Below are 23,618 nucleotides of genomic sequence, written 5' to 3'. Positions count from 1 at the left end.
GATCTTGAAATATGCTTTTTGACAGTGAATGAGTTCTCTTTGACAATTTGTCGTTCCTGTAGAGTTTCTTCTTATTTTAAATCATGCCCATCAACAAATGAAGGTTCTAGAAGCTTAAGCTCTCCATGTGATGAAGGTCAGCTCTATTTTGAGTACCTTCCAACTGAAGGGCTTCATCTTCTGGCATTGTACCAATGTATAGCAGATATTCATAACACGTTTCAGAAGTGGATTACCTCCTCCTGTCTTAGTATGGAAGCGCTACGGAAAGCTGTTTGCCATGGGTGATCCTGCTGGTATCTGAAATACCAGTGGCATCGCTTCCAGCATCACAGCACTATGTAAACCACACAGTGTGATACTACTGATAGATGTATAATGGAGTCCAGCGATAAGGGGAGTTATTTGAAAGGTATAAAATCATTTTGTAGGGAATGTTTGGATCTGACTTGGCAGGTAAAGCTGGTGCATTGTGTATTCCATTACAGTTAATGGTTGTCTTTAACTCATCACCAAGCTTTCATACCTTCTTTCCTTTGCTTCTGTCAACCCCCAGCCCTGACTCTATTAGTCCTGGATACAGTGTCCAAATGCATATCTACACCTCCTGGCTATGTGGTGGGCCCTGGACCTCCCTCAAAAGGGGAAGAAAATTGAACTCCAAAGACGTTTGTAACCAGCCCAAAGATGCTTGTTTCCCTTTCAGGGTCAGTCAAGTGTAACCCCCGAAGCCGCAGTTTTGGGGAGAAAGGGCACCTCCCGGAGGGCAAAGCCAGAAGACTTCCGTTTGCTTGACTGATCTGCTTACTGACTGTGAAATGTGTTTCAAATAGACAAATAGACTGTTTCAATGCCAGCTTGGGCATCGTGCCAGACCCATGGGAAGGGAGCCAAGTTGTTGAGGAAACAGCTGAAGTGGTCCCTCCCCCGTCAGGCACACACTGCATACGCACAGCCAAGGAGAGACTGCAACCCTCTGGTGGAGTGGGCAAAGGCTTGAAGGGAGGTAACAGAAGAATTTGAAGAGAAAGAGGTGACCTTACCCTTTCAGGATTATGTACATGTTGGCATCCTGCCAAGAACACAGTGGTTGGCTACACCAGGCCTAAAACTCTTTAAACCAGAGAAGATTTGTTAACAACTTAGGAAACATTTTTTCAAAATGTTCTAATGTGTTGAGTAGTAGCATTTCTTATTAGCATAGCCTCTTGCAAGAGAGAGTTATAACTATAGAATCTACTTCTTAGAACTGCTGATTGTCCTCAGTTTATGATGGGCTTCTTTTCTGGTGACTCTGTTGTAAATCAGTTCTGATGTAAATCCAAAATCTCTTTTGTTTTTTTAGTTTTAATTAAAGTTGCCTTTTATTATCAATATCTTTATAAGTCCAATCTTTTAACACCCGAAAATTACAATATTAGCCAATTATGCATGACAACGTTGTACGTAGTCTATATTAGTAGTGCTAAGTTGTACCAAAAATGTTAAAAAGAAGGCAGATAGCTATAACTGAACTCATCATAACTTCATAAGTTGGCATAGACAAATACCTTGTAAACTGGGGTCTAACATATTGAGAGATAATTCATAGTACTCATGCAGTTGGCTGGCTCTCAGATGGAGAGACTTGATAGGATTATTGTAAAGAGCCTCAAAGTCATGCAAACCCTTTTATTTCTTACTCATAGACAACTATTATTGTTGTACATAGGGTCACTATGAGTTGGAACCAACTAGACGACACCTAACTGCATTAAATAAACTAATAATAATAATAATTAATATGATTAGCTTTCCAAAGCAAGAGGATATACTGTCTTCAAAGACAATGCATTTTAATTTATATCAAGAGATTCTATCTGAATAGATATTTTCATAATCATACCAAGCCAGAGAGTACAATTTTTCATCTTTAAGAAAGAATTCACAAATCCATTGACTGTTTATTTTAACATGAGTTTGCTAAAGTTAAGAGCCCTGAGAGTACTCTTGGGTAAGCATTGAAATGTTCACCTCAAAGTCCACAGTTCGAACCCAGTAACTTCTCCTACTGAACACAAGGAGGCTATCTGCTTTCATAAAGATTTGTAGCTCCCAGAAACCCTTCATAAGATTGCGGGATGTTAGGATCAACTCGGTGTCAGTGAGTTTGGTTTTTTTGCTAATATTAATTAATTGTTTAAGTGAGGGCTTCTACCTGGATCAACTGATAGAACATAAAAGAATAGTTGCTGATTTTGGACTATATGGTTGACAAAGCTTGTAAGGTTTTCTGAATATTTTTATTAGCTAGTTATCACTATTTAGCCCAGACCCCTCAACTATTCTTAAAAGCAAATATCAAATAAGAACACTTTTTTTTTATTATTCCTCTTTTGCAACGCTTAGTTTAACTAAATCTACCATGTAGAGAGTAAACAAATAAATAGATATCTAGAAAGCCAGGTGGTTGTAACAAGCTTGGAGAAAATTAAAGGGGGAAGCAGGATGAAGAATGATTGGGCACATTGCAAGTTTAGATAGAGCATTCAGGGTAGACCTTAATGAGAAGCTTGTACTTAAGCGAAGACTTGAAGGAGGTGAAGGAACAAGCCTCATAGATAAGCTACCTTCTTGGTAGGGGATCTCTGCTAAAAGATGTTGAACACGTCTGGGGTGACCTGTTCTGTGAGCCTGGAGTAAATGATGAAGGAAGACTTTTGTGGCAAGATTTACTCATGAGTTTACAATTCATTAGACCATACTGGGACTATCCCTAACTGATGATAGGGATACATCACCTTGGGATTACATTTTCCAATACTTGATTGGAATGTCCAATGTCCATCTGCTACCTTAATACTTAACCTATAAATATATGTACATAGACCTATAGTTATATATATATAGTTATATATTAATATATTTACATATGTAAATGACTGTTTATACCTCTATAAATGTCTTTTGCCTCCTAGTTCTTTCCTCTATTTCCTTTTACTTTCTTCCTATCCCACTGTCATGTTCAACCTTCATTCAGCTCTCTGTACTTCCTCTGGGCTACATTGCACTTGATCAAACTCCACCAGGCATTCTATGCTCTCTTCACCATTGATTTTAGATCTCTTGTTGTTCCCTTGTCCCTGGGTTTGTTAGCTCCCTCCTCTTCTTCCCTGTCCCCTGGAGCTGTCCGCCCCATTGTTTTCTCCTTGAGATTTTTATCTGGGCTCTCTTATATAGATAGACATGAAAAATAAAAGAAGACCAATAAATAACCTATGAATAGTTCCAGGTCTGTCTGCTGACCCTTGTGAATGCTTTCTGAGCGGGTCTGATGCAGTGCCAAGCCCTGGCCCCTGAGCCCGAAGACCACGCACAGCTCTTTTTGAAGTGGACTATTTGAGCTCACGTAAACATGCATGGGTACTAAATTCTTCTGACATACTATCTTTACCACGCCTCTGAAATACATTGTGCTAATGATGTTTTGTCTCTAAATCTAAAAGAAGTTATGCACCTTAAGAGAAAGTGGGCTTGTTGCTCTTTTCATAGGTGGTGAGGAATTCTAGCCTTTTGCTGCTGGAGATGGTCCATTTGTATTTGTTCGGGTGGAGAGAGAAGGGCATCCATAGTGAGAAGGGTATGTTGTGTGTCTGTGTTTCGGTGGGTGGCTATTGGCAGAGAGTCGCCAACATTTCATCTTGTCATGTGCAGTCGAGCTCTAACAGTGTACAGACAGTTGCTCGTCGCAGGAGCCGTTCAGCTGAAACAATAGCTCCTTGAGATGATGTGGACCATGGATGCTATCAACTTATATGAGACCTAATTACACAAGCTCAGAGGGAGGAAAAGAGAGAACAGTGATATTTGAGCAAAACAAAAGCAATTTCCTTATCTGTCTATCAAAGACTTTGAGAGAAGCTTAGTGATTTGTGATCGTCTACGTCTTTAGAAAAGCATTTTTAAATGAATAATAGCAGCTATTTTTTTAAAGTTTTCATGATTAATTTTATTTAATTTTTTTGTTTTTTTAAATCATTTTTTTAATTAATTTATTTATTTTTAATCATTTTATTAGGGGCTCATACAACTCTTATCACAATCCATACATACATCAATTGTGTAAAGCACATTTGTACATTCATTGCCCTCATCATTCTCAAAACATTTCCTCTCCACTTAAGCCCCCTGGCATTAGGTCCTCATTTTTCCCCTCCCTCCCCACTCCTCCCCACTCATGAGCCCTTGATAATTTATAAATTATTATTTTGTCATATCTTGCCCTGTCCGACGTCTCCCTTCACCCACTTTTCTGTTGTCTGTCCCCCAGGGAGGAGGTCACAAATAGTTCCTTGTAATCGGTTCCCTCTTTCCAACCCATTCTCCCTCTACCCTCCCAGTATCACCACTCACACCACTGGTCCTGTAGGGATCATCCATCCAGGGCATTTATAGAGGTCTAGATAAAGACATGTACATATGCAAATATGTTTATATGAGGATGGGGAAATAGCAGCTATTTTTAAACCTCAGCCATATGCTAAGTTCTTCACAAACAGCTGTATCTCCTTCAGCCTTTAATTTCCAGTAGTTCTTCTTAGTTACCCTCAAGTTGGCCTGGACTCACAGTGATATTATGTATAACAGAATGATATAATGTATAGTCCTCTGCCATCTTCATTACTGTTGGTATTAAATAGTAAGTGTTATAATTCCTATTATTATCCCTATTTTATAAATGAGAAAACTTCAGTGTAGAGATATCAGGTAAGTCACCCAAGTTCATCTGACCATAGAGGCGGTGCACAGATATAAATACAGTATCTACCTAGCAAGTCAAATCAATTCCTTTTACATATTATTATTCTTTTTTTTTAATCATTTTATTGTGGGTTCATACAACTCTTATCACAATCCATACATATATCAATTGTATAAAGCACATTTTTACATTCATTACCCTCATCATTCTCAAAACATTTGCTCTCCATGTAAGCCCCTGGCATCAGCTCCTCGTTTTCCTATATATTATTATTCTTATTGGTACTGTTGATCTCTAACTTTTGTTGATCACGTTCTTAAGATTATGTTTAAAATCTTATCACAGAATAAAACAAAGCCATCACAAATATCCTTCAAAGCCCTATGCTATTTGTCCCCTTCTTCCTTCATCACTTACTCCAGCCTCACAGAACAGGGCAGCCCAGATATGTTCATCGTCTTGCAGAAGCGGTCCCTCTACCAAGAAGGTAGCTATCCATGAGGTTTGCTCCTTCACCACCCTCAAGGCTTTGCCTAAGTATAAGCTTCTCATTGAGGTCTACTCTGGATGCTATATTCAAAAATTTGCCATGTGCCCAATCACTCTTCATCCCACTCCTCCCTTTAATTTTCTCCAAGATGGTTACAACCACCTGGCATTCTAGAAATCTCCTTACTAGTTTATCCTCTGTCTCCCTCCAATAACATATAAATGCAATGAGGGAAGGGAGTTTTGTCCATTTTTCCCCCACTGCTGTAATCCCAGTGCCTTGAACATTGCCTCACACCTATCAGAAACTCGCTAAATGGTTGAGTGGTGAATGATTTCAAGTCAAAGCAATGAGTGGAGCAAGAATAGTCTTAATTTTCTGTTCATCAGTTGTTTGTGATGGCATTAAAGTTAGAAAAAGAATATCTCTCTCCTTGTGGGTTCTCTGAAAATGAGCACACGGCAGCTAAGGAACCAAGACAAGCAACACAAATTCATGCTGTGATTCCATCTTCATTTGCAAAAAGTAAGACACTTCCTTTTCCTGGTGGGCATCAACAGCTTTTAAAGTCGATGTATCATTTTGCAATATGCTCATTATTGGCTCTCCATGGAGAAGCATGGACAGTTTCTATAAAACGGAGTTCAGTTGACGCCCTCCTGCCTCACTGCTGCTTTCAGGTCACTGTCCGCCCCCCCCCCCTTCCTAAAATCCCTCCAACTTTGACTCCCAGGCAACCACATAGTACATCCTACCAGGTTTGTTGTTACCCATGAGCTCAAACCACTGTGCTTCATTTTTGGAAGGTTTAAACACCTAGCTCGTTATTACTGTTGCCTCTGGTCCCACTGCTCTCATACTCCTTGATTATTTCATGATCCAGGTAGATCTTTCCTACACTCTACCCTCTTATCTGCTCACCTCGAGTAAACTTTCTTTCCGTTCATCCTCCAAGTTCAGTTCTATGACCGTCTTGTCAGACCAATGACTACAGATCCTACAAAATCTCAACCTCAGATATCCAACTGGCTTTCTTTGGTTGTTTCTTCACCAACGATGGATTCCTGCAATATTGTGGCCTTATGAGGAAATGTCTTGTCTTCACTCCCTTATGCAGCTTAAATCCTACACTCCAGTATTGCAGTTACTGACGGATGGACACAACCAACCAATTGCCTTGTCCTCACTGAAGTCATCCCTGCCTGGCAAAACCCAGCCCCAGTTAAATCCAACACTCCACCTCCTGTGACGACTAGATGCTTGCCACCGAACCTGGCATGTTTCGCTTTAAATCATTCACACAAATCAACCCTAATACAGCACAGCCATCACATTTCATTACCCAACTCACGCTCCCTCCTCCAGATGATGGTGCCACACTCCTCCCCCCCCCCATTCATCAACCCTCTATTTCTTTCCACCATTCCTATGGCCAATTGATTACCTTGATTTACATTTCATTGAGAAGAAAATCAATCAGAAGAGAATTCCTCACATTCTCATTTTCCTGCATCTGTGTCCACATTCTATGTCCCACCTGCTGTATTTTTAAATCTCTTTTAAGACCATCCCCTTTCCCCACTACTCAAGAGTATTGCTAGAGCAATCCTCTCCCTTCAGCTATGCATCATCCATATTCTATTGCCTACTGGATTGTTCCCATCAATATTTAAACATGCCATCGCTACTCCCTTCTTAAAACAGTTTTTGAAGGTGTAGATTAAAACACATTGGTTCCTTTGAAGCAACAATGACGAACTCTTGACTCTCTGACTTCGAACACATGATCAGGAAAGACCAATCAATAGAAATGTCCGTCGCTTGTTAAAGTAGAGCATTATGAAAGCAAGGGAACTCCTCCATCAGCTGGATTGACAGTAGCCAAAACAGTAAATTCAATGGTCGTGAAGATGTTGCAGAACCAGGAAACATTTCGTTCACTTCTACATAAAGCCGCTGTGAGTCAAAGCCCACTCGACAGCTACTAACAATAAGAGGTATAATACTTACCTACGATATGTGGTCTGCCTGAATCCTAACTACTTTAGCCTTCTTAAAGCACTGATTAAATATTTGTTGACATTTGAAAATACTACTTTTAGATGCTATAGTTTAAAAACATTATTCTTCCTTAAGGATACCTAGTACAATATTCATAATTTTTACGTGTTCATTTAACTCCATCCTCATGCCTAGCTCCTGGCCTATTTATCTATACCCTATATAGCAAGACTTTTAAGAGAATTTTTGGCTACATCGTCTCTAATTCCTAACCCTCGATTTCTGTTACTCTCACTACAGTCAGGATTTCACCTCCCCTTATTTCACTGAACCCTTATTCTTCAAAATCACAGGACTTTCATAGATGCAAAGTGAAATGACATACTTTCAGTTTCTATTTCAGAAGCAGTTGCCCCCATTAATGACTCCTTCCTGGAAAGATGTTCATTCTGTGGCTTCCAAGACTCTCTCAGTCTTTTAGTTATCTCTTTGTTCATTCATAGTTACTCGTGTAACTTTAAATGTCAGTGGTAGACATCCGTATGTCTCCATGTCAGACAACCCTAACCTTCTGCCTACTTGACATCTCCACTTGGATGTCTCTTACACAGCTCAAACTTGATAAGTCAAAAATGATTTGCCTCTATCCATAAGAGAAAAATGGGCAGAAACCTGACTTGAATGGTTAAAACCTTATCAGTTGGATCCCACCTCTCATTTATGTTGAGCCTGATCTTGCTTCCAATATGTTTTGTGTTTTGGTTTGTTTTTTGTGTTTTTTAGGGGGTGGTATTAGGGGAGGGGTGTTCCATATTGGGACTTATCTCAGATGTATTTTGTCATTGGGGGTAACCCTCTTGAATTTTTGGTATATGCGTTTCTGTTTTTCAGTATATGAAACCCCGGATTGATGACCCTATAGAGACAGCAAGTAGAATAAGGGTTCCTGGGGACTACAGAGAAGGAGGGATTAGGAGGAGCTGGTGTCAAGGATTTCAAGAAGGAAGAGAATGTTTGAAATTGATTGTGGTAGCAATTGTACAATGCTGCTTGAAGTGATTAAATTATAGAACAATATGTTATCTTTATTAACTCCAAATAAAATGGCTTTGGGGAAATAAATAAATAATAAAAGTACTGCTGTGAAAAAGCCAATAAGGTAAATAATATTATTTTTAAGAATATAAATCAAATGAAACCCCTTATCCTTCCTGCCAAACCTACCTTATTTGCAGTAAAAAATTCAGGAAATGGCAATTCTTCTAATTGCAGGTCAGATATCTTGGAATCATTCTTGATTCCGTTTTCTCCCAGACTCTGTATCTAATCTATCAGAAAGGCTTATTGGCTCTACCTTTTATCCAAACAACAAACCTCTTCAGCATCTCCATTGTTCCCACTTTGATCCAAGCCATCATCTCAGAATTATTTCTGCTCTCCCTTTGCTGCCTATGGTCAACTTTCAAACCAGTAGTCAGATGAATCTTTTTAAAGTATAAATCAGATTATATGATTGCTTTGAAAACTTTGGACCTCTTGTTGATTAAAAGAAAAAAATCCGTTCAATGGCCTACAAGACCATACGTGACTTTGACTCCAGATTATCTATCCAACATTTCTCACTCTGTCCTCTTCCCTCACTCGGTCAACTCCAGTCACACCAGTCTCCTTGCTCCCCCAAACACAGCAGAAGCATTCCTACCCACAGTGGTCAGGCCCCTTCAACTGCAATGTGCTTGCCCTGGCTATCTATCGGCGCTTTCTCTCGCCTCATGCAGTTTGCTGCTGAACTATTTCCACACTGAAGTTGTGACTCTACTTCTGAGTTTATCTTCTCCCTCTTTCTGACTATACTTTCCCCACAGTACTAACATACTGTGCATAGGCTTTTCTTATTGGTGTTTTTTTAATTATACCTCTCTCTCTACTCAAATGTAACCAACAGAGAAGCAGAAACGTTGGCCTGTTTTATGTAGCTCCTGCACCCAGAGCTGTACCCAAGCCTAGTAAGCAATCCAAAAGTATCTGTTGCATGAACATCATATTTTTAAATACGTAGACATAATTTATTAGAAAGGTTTGTGCTCTTGAAATTCCCATTTTCTAAGCCTTTAAATTATTTTTACTTGGGTATTAATAAATTAATTAAATCGTCTTAGAAGTAGGAAACAAAGTTCTCTGCTCTTAGATGCATCTGATATACCAATGTGTTGGTATGACTGCACCTCAGTAATGACAGCGCATTGGCATAGTTGACCCCTAGAAAACCCACCTTGCTTACAAGCAAACAGCAAGGAGACTTTCAACTCCACCAAACATGGGCAAGCCAACTAGTGTTGATTTAATTTGCGATTGGATGCATCAAAAGTTCGTGTTAACTGATGATCAGATCAAAATAGTTCACAAAAATGGACCTTGTTCCAATGGCTCACAAGTGCTGCTGCTTCTTTCTTTTCACGCTACATTTTTTTAAAGTTATTATTGGCGTATCATTCACAAAGCCTGTCATTCATAGTGTAGTCATAGGAAGGAGAGCCATACAATCATCTGCTGATGAGCGATTTGTTTGTCCTGCAACTTCAACTACTCGTAGGCTCTTTGCTGGTGTCAGAAAAGTTGGTGATCTTCCCGCCCCACATATAACACTACAGGACTAGCTCTCTCGAAGGCCTTTTAATTTTCCTTAGACACTTAACCTGAAGTTTCCCCCACCTCGCCAATTAAACCGTAAATTATCTGCCCGGACCCGGCGTAGCAGCATTTTATTTTGTGAGTTAATATTCTTAGAGACAAATTTTCTTACTTGCTGTCTCTCTTTAAATCATTTTACTGGAGGCTCGTGCAACTCTCGTCACAATCCACACCTACATCCATTGTGGAGACAAGTTTTCATGAAGTTCAGTGCCCATTGTTTGAGTAGCTCTTTGAGGAGAACGTCAGGGTCTACCACAGAAAGGAAGACCATCCAGTATGTAGACGTCCATGAATATGGCGGGGTTCATAAAAGAATTTGGTCCCTTAAATGCTGACGACAGTTGTCTAGAGATGGGCATTGGGTGGACATACCTTGCAGAGGGGTAGTGGGGAGATGAGTCACTTAGGGTTCAGTATAGCAATAATGAAGCCCACAACCTTCCTCTGGTTCTTGAACGCTTCCTCCCCCCAACTACCAGGACCCCAATTTTGCCTTGCAGACCTGGTTGGACCAGATGATGCACAGCGGTACAGACGGGAATTGGGAACGCAGGGAATCTAGGACAGAGGAACCTCTCAGGACCAGGGGTGACAGTGGCGATACCAGAAGGGAAAGGGGATGTAGTAGGGGGGAATGGATCACAGGGAGCTACGTGTGGCCTCCTCTCTGGGGGACGGGCAGCGGAGGGGTGGGTGAAGGGAGACACCGGACAGTGTAATATAAGATACAATAATAATTTATAAATTATTAGGGGTGCATGAGGGAGGGGGGAGGAGGAAGGGGAGGGGAGGGGGGAAAAAAGGAAAATTCGAGGCTAGCGAATTTTGGGAATGATGAGGGCAACAAATGTATAAATGTGCTTTACACAATTGATCTATGTATTGTGATGAATTGTATGAGCCCCAATAAATTGCCCAATAAAAGGCCCATCCTTTTCCCTTGGAGAGTGCTGCTGGTTTCAAACTGCTGACCTTGCATAGCAGCCCAACTCAGAAGGGGAGGGGAGCTACGACCCATCTCTTGACTTGCATATCCACCTGCTTATTTGGCTGCCTCCCAGGCATCTCTAACTTAACAGGCACATCCAACACTAAGGTTTTGTGAATGAAAGAATGGATGGGTGAGCAAGTGCGTGAGCAAGTGAATATAATCCATCCTGAAGCCTGCAATCCTTGATCTTCTGGAAGTCCTGGAAGTTCTGGAAGTCCTCCTTGCTTTCAGCAAGCAAGGATGTGTCATCAGCATATTTCAGGTTGTTAATAATCCTTCCTCTAATCTTGAAATTTCTCGGGTGCTTTGCTTTTAGTTGAAGGTCAAATATACTCCAAACTAGGGCAACAAGGAAATTTACTTACTTTGGGCACTTGCTATATGCCAAGTACCCATTATGTGACAGCTGTTTCTGTCATGAGGTTTGCACAAATTTCCAACGCCTACTTTCTACATGCCTGCCACGCGTCCTCCCAGTTCAGTCCTCCATCTAGAGACCACCTGGGATATACTCTTTGAAGACATTCAGACAAACTGTGGGACCAGTTCCTCCCTCCCAGATTCATAATGAGTCTCTGGAGGGTTTCTGCACCTGGATCTGTGCTCAAATGCGACAAGATCTGAAGATAGGGGAGAGAAAAATCTGAGAACCTTGGACCCAAAGGGAGAAAGTGTCACTCTTTGGTTTGTTATTTGGATAGTGTACCCTGTCCCTTTGTCTTAATTTCAATAGCTGCCTGTTTCATACAAATGCTCTGACAATGAAGATGAGCTTCTACATCACCTAGAGAGCTGCTTACACCATGACTATTCCTGATCCCCATCACCAGAGATTAGAAGTCAGGAAGTCTGGGTGTAGTTAGGAGCCCCTGAGTGGTGCAAATGGCTAGCCTGCTCACTCACTGCTAACTCAAAGGACTGATGGTTGAAGTCCCCCCAGAAATGCCTTAGGAGAAAGCCTGTCAAGCACTTCCCAAAAATTCAACCACTGAAGACCCTCTGGAGCAGAGTTCCCCTCTGACATGGATGAACTCTCTGTGAGCCGCCCGCAGAACCCTGTACTGTGCTCCTGCAGAACGCGTGCCTGGTACCTGGGTCAAGAGGTGGTTGTCCAAACTGAACACGGGAACACCGCATGGTTTAAAATCAGGTAAGGTGCGCCTCAGGGTTGTATCCTCTCACCGTACTTCTTCAATCTGTATGTTGGGCAAAATAATCACTGAATTTGGATTTGATGAAGAACAATGCAGCATCAGGATTGGAGGAGGGCTTATTAACAACCTGCGATACACCGATGATGCAACCACCCTTGCTGAAAGTGAGCAGCCCCAAAATCCTTAAAACTGGACCAATAGGGAGCATCAGGAGACATGGGGGAAAGGGGGAAGTTGTCTTGCACAATCGATGCTCATGGAAGCCTCAGTCAAGAGGTCAAAAGACGTGGTTACATTAAGTAACTCTGCTTCACAAGATCTCTTTAGTGCAGTGGTCCTCAGCCTTCCAAATGCCCGGACCCTTTCATACACTTCCTCATGTTGTGGTGACTCCCAACCATAAAATTATTTTCTTTGCTACTTCATCACTGTAATTTTGCTACTGTTATGAATCATAATGCAAATATCTGATATACAGGATGTATTAGGTGACCCCTGTGAAAGGGTCGTTTGACCCCCCCCAAAGGGGTCACGACCCGCAGGTTGAGAACTACTGCTTCAGGGTATTGAAAAGCAAGAAAGTTACTTTGAGGACTATGCCTCATATGCACGTGAATGTTGGGCATTGAATAAGGAAGACCAACGAGGAATTGAGACATTTGAATTCTGGTGCTGGCAAAGAATGTTGAAAATACCAGGGATTGCCAAGAGGATAAACAAGTCTGTCTTGAAAGAAATATGGCCAGAGTGCTCCTTAGAGACAAGGATTTTGAGACTTGGTCTTATACACGGTAGACATGCTGTCAGGAGAGACCAGTCCCTGGAGAAGGACATCATGTTTGGTAAAGTAAAGGGGCAGCGAGGAAGAGGAAGGCCCTCAAGGAGATGGACAAACACAGTGGTTGCGGCAATGGCTCAGGTACAGGAACCATTGGGAGGATGGTGTGGGACTGGGCAGTGCTTTGGTCCGTTGGGGCATAAAGTCACTATGGGTCAGACCCCACTCGATGGCACCTAACAACCCCAACACTGCACGAGTCACCCCAAGGACACCAGGGTTTGGTGCATGGCTTGGGGATCTGGATTGCAGGGATTTGGATGATGTTCCAGGGTTATCGTTAGACCCAAAATACTAATTTACAGAGTAACGAGTTGTACGTTGTTCACCATCTACAGGCCGCCTCACTGACAGCTTCCCCATTTAAGTTACTGTGGTTGCTTCAAACTATGGCACCAAACTCTTTCACTCCTTCCTGATAGAAGTGGATTCTTTCTCTCTTGTCTTTGCTCCCCCAGTGACTCGTCCTTAGATCAAAGACTATATGTAAAGATCTGAGTGCACATTCAACAAACAGTAAAAAGGAATATGTTACCTCCCCATAAGCTCAGACTTGGAGTTTCTGAAGCCCCTGGGTGCTCACCCCCTGCCTGTTTGGTTTGCTCTCTCCCTTGCAGGGATGTCTCCTATACCAGTGTCACGGCCCTGCCATCCAAAGGCCTAGAGCCCCTGAAGGAATTGATAGCAAGAAACACTTGGACGTTAAAGAAACTTCCACTTTCCTTGAGTTTCCTGCACCTCACTCGGGCTGACCTTTCTTATCCCAGTCATTGCTGCGCTTTTAAGAATCAGAAGAAAATCCGAGGGTAAGTGCCATAGGTCTGGAATAAATGACAAAGGCCGTGCTGAACGTTGAATTAATCTCTGGGTTTGGGGAAAAGCTTTGTGGTGTGACAGTGAGGTGGAGAAGAATCAGAGCGTCCACAGAAACAGGCAATCTGTGGGGCAGTTATAACCTGTGACTTGCAAATTACATAGACATGATCTCTGGTCTCCAGCTATGACACATACAAGAGTTCTGGTAGTGTAGTCGGTTACATAGTGGGTTGCTAACCACACAGTCAGCAGTTCAAAACCATTGGCTGTTCCTCAGAAGAAAGGTAAGGCTTTCTACTCCCGTAAACAATTAGAGTTTCAGAAACCCACAGGAGCAGTCTTCCCTGTCTTATAGGGTCACTGTGAGTTGGAATCCACTCGATGGCATTGAGTTTTGAGCTACAACACATATTAGACACCACAAGTATATGACACGATTGTTGGACAAGCTTACAAAGGAAAGACACACTCCACCTGAAGGATGTGACCCATTCAGACCTGACAATGTGGGTTTCGGGTTATCGGTGCGTGGACTTGGGAATCAGCTGGGTTTGGACCCCAGCTCTTTTGCTCCTTAGCTTTGTTGTCCTAGCCAAGTTATATAACTTCCCTGATCCACTGAGAATGGAGGATTCATAGGGATTTTGAGGGCATTCCATGAGAAAATGGATAGACAATACCTAGCACAATGCCGGAGCCGCTGGGTGGTGGAAACAGTTCATGGGCTGGGCTGCTAACCAAAAGATTAATGATTCAAGTACATTCAGACGTGCCTTGGAAGATAGGCCATTCAACCTACTACAGAGTCAGCTACCACGAACCCTATGGAGCACAGTTTTACTCTGTCACACACAGGGTCACCAGAGGTCAGAAGTGGCTCGAGGGCAACCGGAAAAGCATAATGCCTAGAATATTATACATTCTCTGTAAATATTAACTCCAAATGCGTTATTTTCTTGCTAGGTTGCTTGCAAGACTGTGAAGGAAGAATGGCCTTCTTCACTTCCGTGTCCTCTTGCCTCTTTATGTCTCATGCACACCTCTTCCCATTCTTCCAGCTTCACCTTCGTTCGTCTCTTGTCCACTCCTTCCCTCTCAATGTAGGATTGAGTGTTTGCCGATTGACTTTCTGTGCACATAGTTCCAATGAGCCATGAATTGCGATTTAGTTGTAAAAGCAGACGCACACAAGATAGTTGAATAACTGTGGAAAGGAGTCCCTATTAAAAGTCCCTATTAAAAATACATAGTAGTGGGGATGGCGATAGCAGAATCTACACTGATGACTGGCGGCGGAGAGTAGAAGAGGAACAGGCGCTGAGTAGGAGGATAAGTTGGCCTACAGAACAGAGCCCATATTTCTGCTTGCCTGCCAAGGAGGTTGGAATAGCCGGTCCAATGGGCATTTTAACCAGAACCTAGTAAGGGAATCACAATCTACTCAGTAACAGAAGCACGTTAAAGATTGCATTTGTTGTGAGTCTGCTAGACTAGGAAAAAAGTCTTTTTCCATGAACATGACTATCCATTTCTTAATCAAATACTTATTGAGCACCTACTGTATGTCTAACTATTCTGGCAGTGCGGATAGCTACTACAGTCAACAGGATAGATAGAAACACCTCTCTTATGGAGTTTGCATTCGAATGGGGAAAATCAGAAGGCAAACAGGCAAACAAATGAGAAACTATCAGAGAGTGGTATACAGAAAATGAACAGGAAAATAAGATAATTTCCTTACGCAGGTCAGGGAAGGCAGCCCTAAGGAGGAGAATTTGAAATTAGAACTAAATATGAACAGAAGTGCCCATGAGCTTTTCAGAGAAAGGGATCGTGGCATTCCAAGGGCCTGAATAGGAATACTAATAGTAGCTGGCTTTTATATGATGCTAACATGCACCAGGTGCTGTTGAAAGAACTTACAACATAAACCTATCTTATCCACCAGCATCTCTGTGTGGGAAATAGATAGGTTCGTGATTCCATTTCACAAATGAAAACAATGGCTGTTCTTAGACCAGCCCTCAGTGTTAGCCGTTATTTTCAGGAGTCAACGCTGACCCATAGCAACCCCATGTGTGCAGAGTCGAATTGCTTCGTAGGGCTTTCAAAGATGTGACCTTTGGGAAGCAGGCCTATGCTGTCCTGGAGCTAGGCATTGAATCTTTAACTGCTGGTACCAGCCCATCACTCCGGCTGCGCTGTAACAGCTAGGAAATAGCAGAGCCAGTTGCTAAGGTAAGTGGGCAGACTCCACACCCACACTTTTAGAAGGATCGCTGCTGTTCTCAAAGTCCTTGCAGATGAAAAATAAGGCGAATGTCATTGGCTCGCTGTAGAGGGGAGGGGAATCACTGGAGGTAAGGTAAGAGAGGCAGAGAATCCTATAGACCATTGTCAGGCGTTTGCATATTTTTCTAGGTGTTACCAGGACCGCTGACAGGCTTTATGAAGCAGAGAGTGACTTGTTTCTGTTGCCTTGCAGGATCCTTGAGTCCTTAATGTGCAACGAGAGCAGTATTCGGAGCCCGCGTCAGAAGAAATCAGTGAATGCCTTGAATGGCCCCTTTTACCAGGAATACGAGGAGGATCCAGGTGACAGCAGGGCTGGGTACAAGGAACGCACCAAGCTCCAGGACGCATCCAGCAACTCCCATTATTATGTCTTCTTTGAGGAACAAGAGGATGAGATCATTGGTTTTGGGCAGGAGCTCAAAAACCCCCAAGAAGAGACCCTACAGGCTTTTGACAGCCATTACGACTATATCGTGTGTGGGGGCAATGAGGACATGGTGTGTACCCCCAAGTCAGATGAGTTCAACCCCTGCGAAGACATAATGGGCTACAAGTTCCTGAGAATCGTGGTGTGGTTTGTGAGTCTGCTGGCCCTTCTGGGCAATGTCTTTGTTCTCTTCATCCTCCTCACCAGCCACTACAAAATGACGGTTCCACGCTTTCTGATGTGCAACTTGGCCTTTGCTGACTTCTGCATGGGCATGTACCTGCTCCTGATCGCCTCTGTAGACCTCTACACGCACTCCGAGTACTACAACCACGCCATCGACTGGCAGACAGGCCCCGGGTGCAACACAGCTGGGTTTTTTACCGTCTTCGCCAGTGAGCTGTCAGTGTACACGCTGACGGTCATCACCCTGGAGCGCTGGTACGCCATCACCTTTGCCATGCGCCTGGACCGGAAGCTCCGCCTCCGACACGCATATGCCATCATGGTTGGGGGCTGGGTTTGCTGCTTCCTGCTTGCCCTGCTACCTTTGGTGGGAATAAGTAGTTATGCCAAGGTCAGCATCTGCCTGCCCATGGACACTGAGACTCCCCTTGCGCTGGCCTACATTGTCCTCGTTCTGTTACTCAACATAGTTGCTTTCATCATCGTGTGCTTTTGTTACGTGAAGATCTACATGACAGTCCGAAACCCCCAGTACACCCCAGGGGATCAAGATACTAAGATTGCCAAGAGGATGGCTGTGTTGATCTTCACGGACTTCATGTGCATGGCCCCAATCTCATTCTATGCTCTGTCGGCTCTTATGAACAAGCCTCTCATCACGGTGACCAACTCCAAAATACTGCTGGTTCTCTTCTATCCACTGAACTCCTGTGCCAATCCATTCCTCTATGCAATCTTCACCAAGGCCTTCCAGAGGGATGTCTTCATCCTGCTCAGCAAGTTTGGCATCTGTAAACGCCAGGCTCAAGCATACAGGGGCCAGAGAGTTTCTCCAAAGGACGGCCCTGGTATTCAGGTCCAAAAGGCTATCCAGGACATGAGACAGAGTCTGCCCAACATGCAGGATGACTATGAACTGATTGAAAACTCCCATCAAACAAATAAGCAGAACCAAATCTCAGAAGAGTATAAGCAAACAGTTTTGTAGGCTGGCCCTACACGATGTGCCGTGGTAGGGGACTTAACAAAAGACTGGTTTCTTGAGCGTATGTGCCAAGGATGCACACAATGCATGGCTGAACCAACCTAACCCGGGGCAGAGATTTCAGGGGACCAGGGCTCGTCTCTAGAAAGTGACTTGTGTTCATCTCATCATCACCTTGGAGAAGGAAGATGTGCTACCAACTTACCTGAAGCATGATGCTATCAAAACTGATGCTCTGGAAGGTTTGTTTATTGACTACATTCAGAGATGACGTCATGTAAGATGGTCAGTAAATAGCAACTGAGCCATAGCAACAACAAGCTGTTCAGTTTTACACAGCAGTTTACCCTAAGGCTGCCGCAAATGACAAGTGCTACCAAGTTTGTTGGTGACTGCAAGATAGCAGAGAGCCCATCTTGGTTCAGGTCAACGTCATGATCCCAAGAGAGTTTGAACTAGCTTGAAACTGAAAAGCCAAACAACACAATCAGACATCGAACAAGGAGTAGCTATTATGAGACATGAAGGAAGGGAAGGTCTTAGTTTTGAGTGTTTGTTTTTGTTTTTCTAACTCGTTGAAACGTGTAATTATCTCTTCACAAGAATCTACCTGAAGCGGTCCCGCTATTATTTGTTGGCTGGAAAAACAGGCAGGATTTCAGCTTACGTGGCCTAGAGAACTAAGGATTGCTCTTCTTGTCTAGACTCATAGCATAAAGGACATGTACTCTAGAGAGTATTTCTAAGTAGCAATGAGTGTGAGTTATGGGCAGAGAGCGCTGAATAATCCATTGATTAGTGAAGTAGTCTGCCCATGAGTTAACCACGGGGCCTTGGGCAAATCAATCTGTCTCTGGGCGGCAGAATTCTGTGCAAGTAGAGGGATTCAAATGGCTCCTTCCAGTTCTAATACTCCATGCCCATTCATTTCCCTCAGAACCTATAACAATGAGAAAGAAAAGCACTAAGGGAATTGAATGTGTTTTTTCCACCTTATAGGACTTCTTGTTCTCTTTGGAGCCTAGATGTGAGGAAACATCACAAAGTTCTGGAGAAATTGGAATTTTTCCACAAATGTTTTGAAGCCCTCAATAATTTTTTTTCTGTTGCCTTTTTGGTTATAATGTCTGAGCCAAAAATTCAACTGAGTGACCATGTTGTCTTGGATCTGAATCGCTAGTCAAATACTAGTTTATAAACCTATAATTACCAGGCCCAAAGCAGAAAACAACACTAGTTGTTACTCGTATAATAGAATTAAAGTTAGTTTTGCAAATTTAGTTATTTAGAGTTACTGCTGTTCTGTCCAGAGTCACTTCGATAGATTTGTCTTCAAGGGTCGGTCCCTTGCCTCCTTCCATCACACAACACTATCCCAAGAGTGGCTTCTTCTCTGTGGTAACATTCAGCCTTTTCAAGCCCTGCTGATCGCTGAACATAGATCCTCTATTCCCTGTTAATCTTCCTCTATGTCAAACAGGCTTGATCTGTATCTATAGATATCCTCTCCAGATGATCTGTAAAGAAAACCCAAAACCAAACTCATTGTTGTCAAATCCATTCTAACTCATAGCAACCCTATAGGACAGACTAGACCTGCTCTATAGGGTCTCTAAGGCTGTAAATCTTTATGGAAGCAAACTGCCATACCTTTCCCCCAAGAGGAGACATGGCCTTCCCAGTTAGCGGCCAAGTGCTTTCACCCCTGCACCACCAGTTTCCATTATCCAGAAAGACAGCCCTTTTCTTTCCTGCTAGAAAAGAATCCCCAAGCACTACTTCTCAGTGCACTGCACGATGAAATAAAAGCCCTTTGTTGTTCAGTGGTGGATCCAGGTTAATGAGCCAAGTGGGCCCCCAGATGGGGTCTCCCTTGACTCACCTGGTATCTCTCCAGAGATGTGCCTGCTCCCAGTTATCACTGAGATGTGCACATGTTGATACAGGTATCATACACACCTAAAACCGTGATTTAGCCGTCAGTTCACTTGTACCTAATCAGTTCAAACAAGCATGTTACCTTTGGGGTGTCTTTCTCACCTGTGACACCGAAATGTCTCGCTTAGATAAATAATGTATTTTTATATTGAATAGCTGACCTAGTGCTTTGGAAACAAAGTCCTGGAAGGGTGATTTCAGCAGAATTGCAACTATAATGGAACATACCGCATTTGTGGTAGGAAATAAATTTTCTCCCTGTGAAACGCTTGCGCTGATTCTCAGAGTCTTGCTTCTTGTACTTTGTGGATTTCTTTGGGGGTTATCATTATATGTGTTAAAAGTAAGGACAGGAAAAAATAGATACATTTGTTGATAAATCCATATGAACAAATGAATCGTCGGTGATCAATTCATATCACTTTATGTTGATTATAAATGATCTCTATGGTGGGGGGGGACCTTAAGGTGAATTGGATTGTGATTCCTGGACAGTCAGTGAGAAGTAAAAGAAATAACAAAAGAAAACTGTCTGGGCACTGCTTCGTATTGACAGTAGGGCGTTTCAATAGTGCCCACACAAAGGTAATAAATCTACAAAGCCTTTCCACGGTTCACTTCTCCGGCAGCTTTCAGCTCTCTGAAGAGGACCTAAATTACTGTGGAATAAAAGCCTCAGGCTACTCACGATATGTGTCATAGAATTCAAAACCTAAAACTTATCAATGCACACAGTACTCAAATGAGTGTCTCTCAACATATCCCCAAAGTTTATGGACCCTGGGTTAATGGATAATACTCACGCCACAGCAGAAGCCTCCAATTACGGGGTGGCCCAATGCAAGCATCGCTAAAGTAGAGGGGTTGGGGTTCAGCAAAGTATAAGCAAAAGAATTAAAAGTCATAACCATTAGAAAACATATAGTCTTAATTGCTTGTGGTCTTTGGAAAAAACTCTGTTATAACAACCATACCACAGGTGAATGGCTTGGAAGAGCTAAAGGGACAAGATGAACTTCTGAGCAGCTCTACATTCCGGTTTAAAAGATGTCCCAGCTCCATAGGGTGGACCGACGCTCAGAGTTTACCACCGTCTTCTGGCAAATTCCACTGCGATGGGGAAGTGTCAAATGAGACAAAGCCAAACTGCGCTGCGACTAAGCAATGGCAGCAGCAACAGATCAAGGATGTGGATGACATTCTGAGAGATGGGAGTACATGCCTCGTGTTGATGGACCACTCTGAGCAGAGAAGATGCAGCCTAGAACACACTGATCCGTTTGGAAACTATGGAATGATGTACTAATCATTTACCACAAGGGAATTAGAATCATTTAAGAAACGTAACCATCAAAACTAGCACTTCCTTTCTGCCTGTTAGGCAGATAATATTTTGACAAAAACATACCCAAAGTTTATTCCTCTGACTCCATTTTCTCTTTCGAAACAGGAAAGGAATTGCAAAAAAGTCCAAGAGAGCTTTGTTTTTCTAGAAGGATTTCCAAGTTTCTCACCAAGGGCCATAAGAAAGGGAAGAGGTGAAATGTGAGAAAAACAAGCCTAGTGTTATCCCTGTTTCTTTTTAGCAAAGCTTAGGTATAAATTTAATTTCATTACACCTTAGTTTCCCAGATATCAAATAAAGCCTTCTAGACAACCTTCTAGAATTATAACACATATTTAGGCATAGTCAAAATACTGGTGAGACACCTATAATTTATTAATAATAAAAAACTATCTCACTGTGTTTTCACTTAGATATTTCTCAGATTCCTCAAAGTGTTTCTAAGCACTCAGACAGAGAAGGTCCTAGGGAAAGTATTAATAGTTTCAACAAATGTCAGAGAAATGACATACCCTGACCAACTGAGGTCATGGTCCAGGTGAAAGAGGAGATGTCTGACATCACTCCTGTTTTCAACATCTGGAAGTTAACTCTAGTTAGAGGGAAAATATGAACACACACCACTGCCACCCAAACTACTGCTAAGTCTTTGACTTTTTACATCAGCTTATATAGTACCCAAGGATTCTCTCCAAACCAGTTCACCCTACAGCCACACTCTGACTTCCGATTTAAAGAGCATTCAGCTTACACCTACCCCTTCAGGCTACCTGAGTTCTAGAAAACTCCTCTAACGTAACTCATTATCCTCGTCCAGGCCCTAGAAAATGGACTTCTATGCCCTTCATATCAACCTCAAAAAGAACTATCAAGTGGTGGTTGGTCCTGGTTGCTCTAGGATATATTCAGGCACTGTTCAAGAATGATCATCAGAGACGGTCAGCAGGGAGAAGATGCAAAGTAAGAGCCCTAGTTGTTAGGGGTGGTCAAGTTGGTTCTGACTCATAGCAACCCTATGTACAACAGAATGAAACACTTCCCCGCCCTACACCGTCCTCACAATTCTTCTTAAGTTTGAGCCCATTGTTATAGCCACTGCGTCAACCCATCTTTTTTAATAGCCTTATTGGGATATAATTAACATATGCAATTCAGTAATTCAATCATATTAAAAGGAGTCATGCAAGCATCACCACAATCAACTTTAGGACATTTTCTTCCTTCTTGTACCCATGATGTTGGCTTCCCTTCCCCCCTCACCTCTCCTTCCATGCCCTCAGGTAATTATTAATCCAGTTATTGTCCCATAGATTCGCCCATTCTAAATTTGATATACAGAAAAACAAAGACAAGGAACAAAAAATGACCAAATGGAATGGAAAAACCTCAATTGAAAAGAAAGCAGAAAATATTACAAAAATGGAATACATTCAAAATGTGTCAAAAGGGAGATCAAATGACAAGATGTTACATTCCAGCCTAACTACATCTGCTAAAATCCACTTTATAGTGCTTTCTGTCTGATATTAAGGCTATTCACATCCCTATAAGGTGGTCAGAGGGGATTGATGTAGGAACCCTGCAAATGGATTTGGGGCTTCCCCTATCATCCATAGCAATCCGAAAACCAGGTGTTTAGAATTTAAGCTCTGATACAGTTCCTTCCTCCAGGTTTAGACATTATTATTATTTACAATCCTTGGATCACACAGGCTGGTGGTTTCTTCCCTGTGGACTTACAAACTCCTTGCTTGTTTTGCGACAAGCTTTTAAGACCCCAGATGTTCTTCTTTCTGATTGGTAGGCACCCACCATCTGAGATCTTCACCGCATTTTGCTGTCACACCCACGTCTTCGGTGATCTCTTCGTGAGGGCAAGTACAGAGCAGAGCCATGCCACAAGAACTAATTGTTCTTGTATTAGCGCTACAATCAAGTGAGAACTGAAAATCCACTCATGTGTCTTTGGTTTATCTATGTTCTTGGTTCACTTTAGCATGCGTCCATCCATCTTGCCAAGGGCCTTCCTCTTTGTTTCTACCCCTCTACCTTCCCAAGCATGATGTCCTTCTCCAGAGACGGGTCTCTCCTGTTAACACATCCAAAGAGACAAAGTCTTGCCATCCTTGCCTATAAGGAAAATTCTGGTTGTATGTCTTCCAAGATAGATCTGTTTGTTCTTCTAGCAATCCACCGTATGTTCAAAATTCTTTGCCAGCATCATAATTCAAATTTTGTTTAAGATCATCCAACAACAGTTGCAGTAGTACATTGACAAGTAAAGCTACTAGAGGTTCAGGTCAGATTCAGAAGAGGAGATGGAACAAGAAAGATGTTTACTTGTGTTATATTGACTATGCAAAAGCATTTGACTGCATGGACCATAACCAACTATGGATAGCCTTGAGAAGGGAAATTCTAGAACTTTACATTGTGCTCATACAGAACCTGTACATGGCTTAAGAGATAGTTGTGCAAACAGAATAAGAGCACACCGCGTGGCTTAAAATCATGGTTTAAAGGTATACGTCAAGGTTGTATACTCTCACATATTTATTCAACTAGTAGCTGAGCAAATAATCAGAGAAGCTGACTTAATGAAGAATGCAGCATCAAGATTAGAGGAAGGATTATTAACAACCTGAAATATGCTGATGACACATCCTTGCTTGCTGAAAGCAAGGAGGACTTCCAGAACTTCCAGGACTTCCAGAAGA

The 23,618-nt window shown here is 42.4% G+C and overlaps 1 protein-coding gene across 1 annotated transcript in view; it reads left to right on the top strand.

The window, feature by feature from the left end:
• The window catches only part of TSHR (thyroid stimulating hormone receptor), a 155,319-nt gene extending 136,497 nt beyond the window's left edge, over positions 1-18,822 (top strand). The window contains exons 9-10 of the mRNA XM_004699058.2: positions 13,527-13,715; positions 16,211-18,822. Coding sequence (XP_004699115.1) covers positions 13,527-13,715; positions 16,211-17,621 — 1,600 coding nt within the window. The 3' untranslated portion in view covers positions 17,622-18,822. The remainder of the gene's footprint in view (positions 1-13,526; positions 13,716-16,210) is intronic.
• The last annotated feature ends 4,796 nt before the right edge of the window (positions 18,823-23,618 follow it).

Source organism: Echinops telfairi, unplaced genomic scaffold, assembly GCF_000313985.2.
Source record: "Echinops telfairi isolate 266 unplaced genomic scaffold, ASM31398v2 ScPeMD7_18;HRSCAF=68, whole genome shotgun sequence".
Taxonomy (NCBI): Eukaryota; Metazoa; Chordata; class Mammalia; order Afrosoricida; family Tenrecidae; genus Echinops; species Echinops telfairi.
Note: the sequence above shows the minus strand (reverse complement) of the source record. Positions and strands in the feature narration are given on the sequence as shown.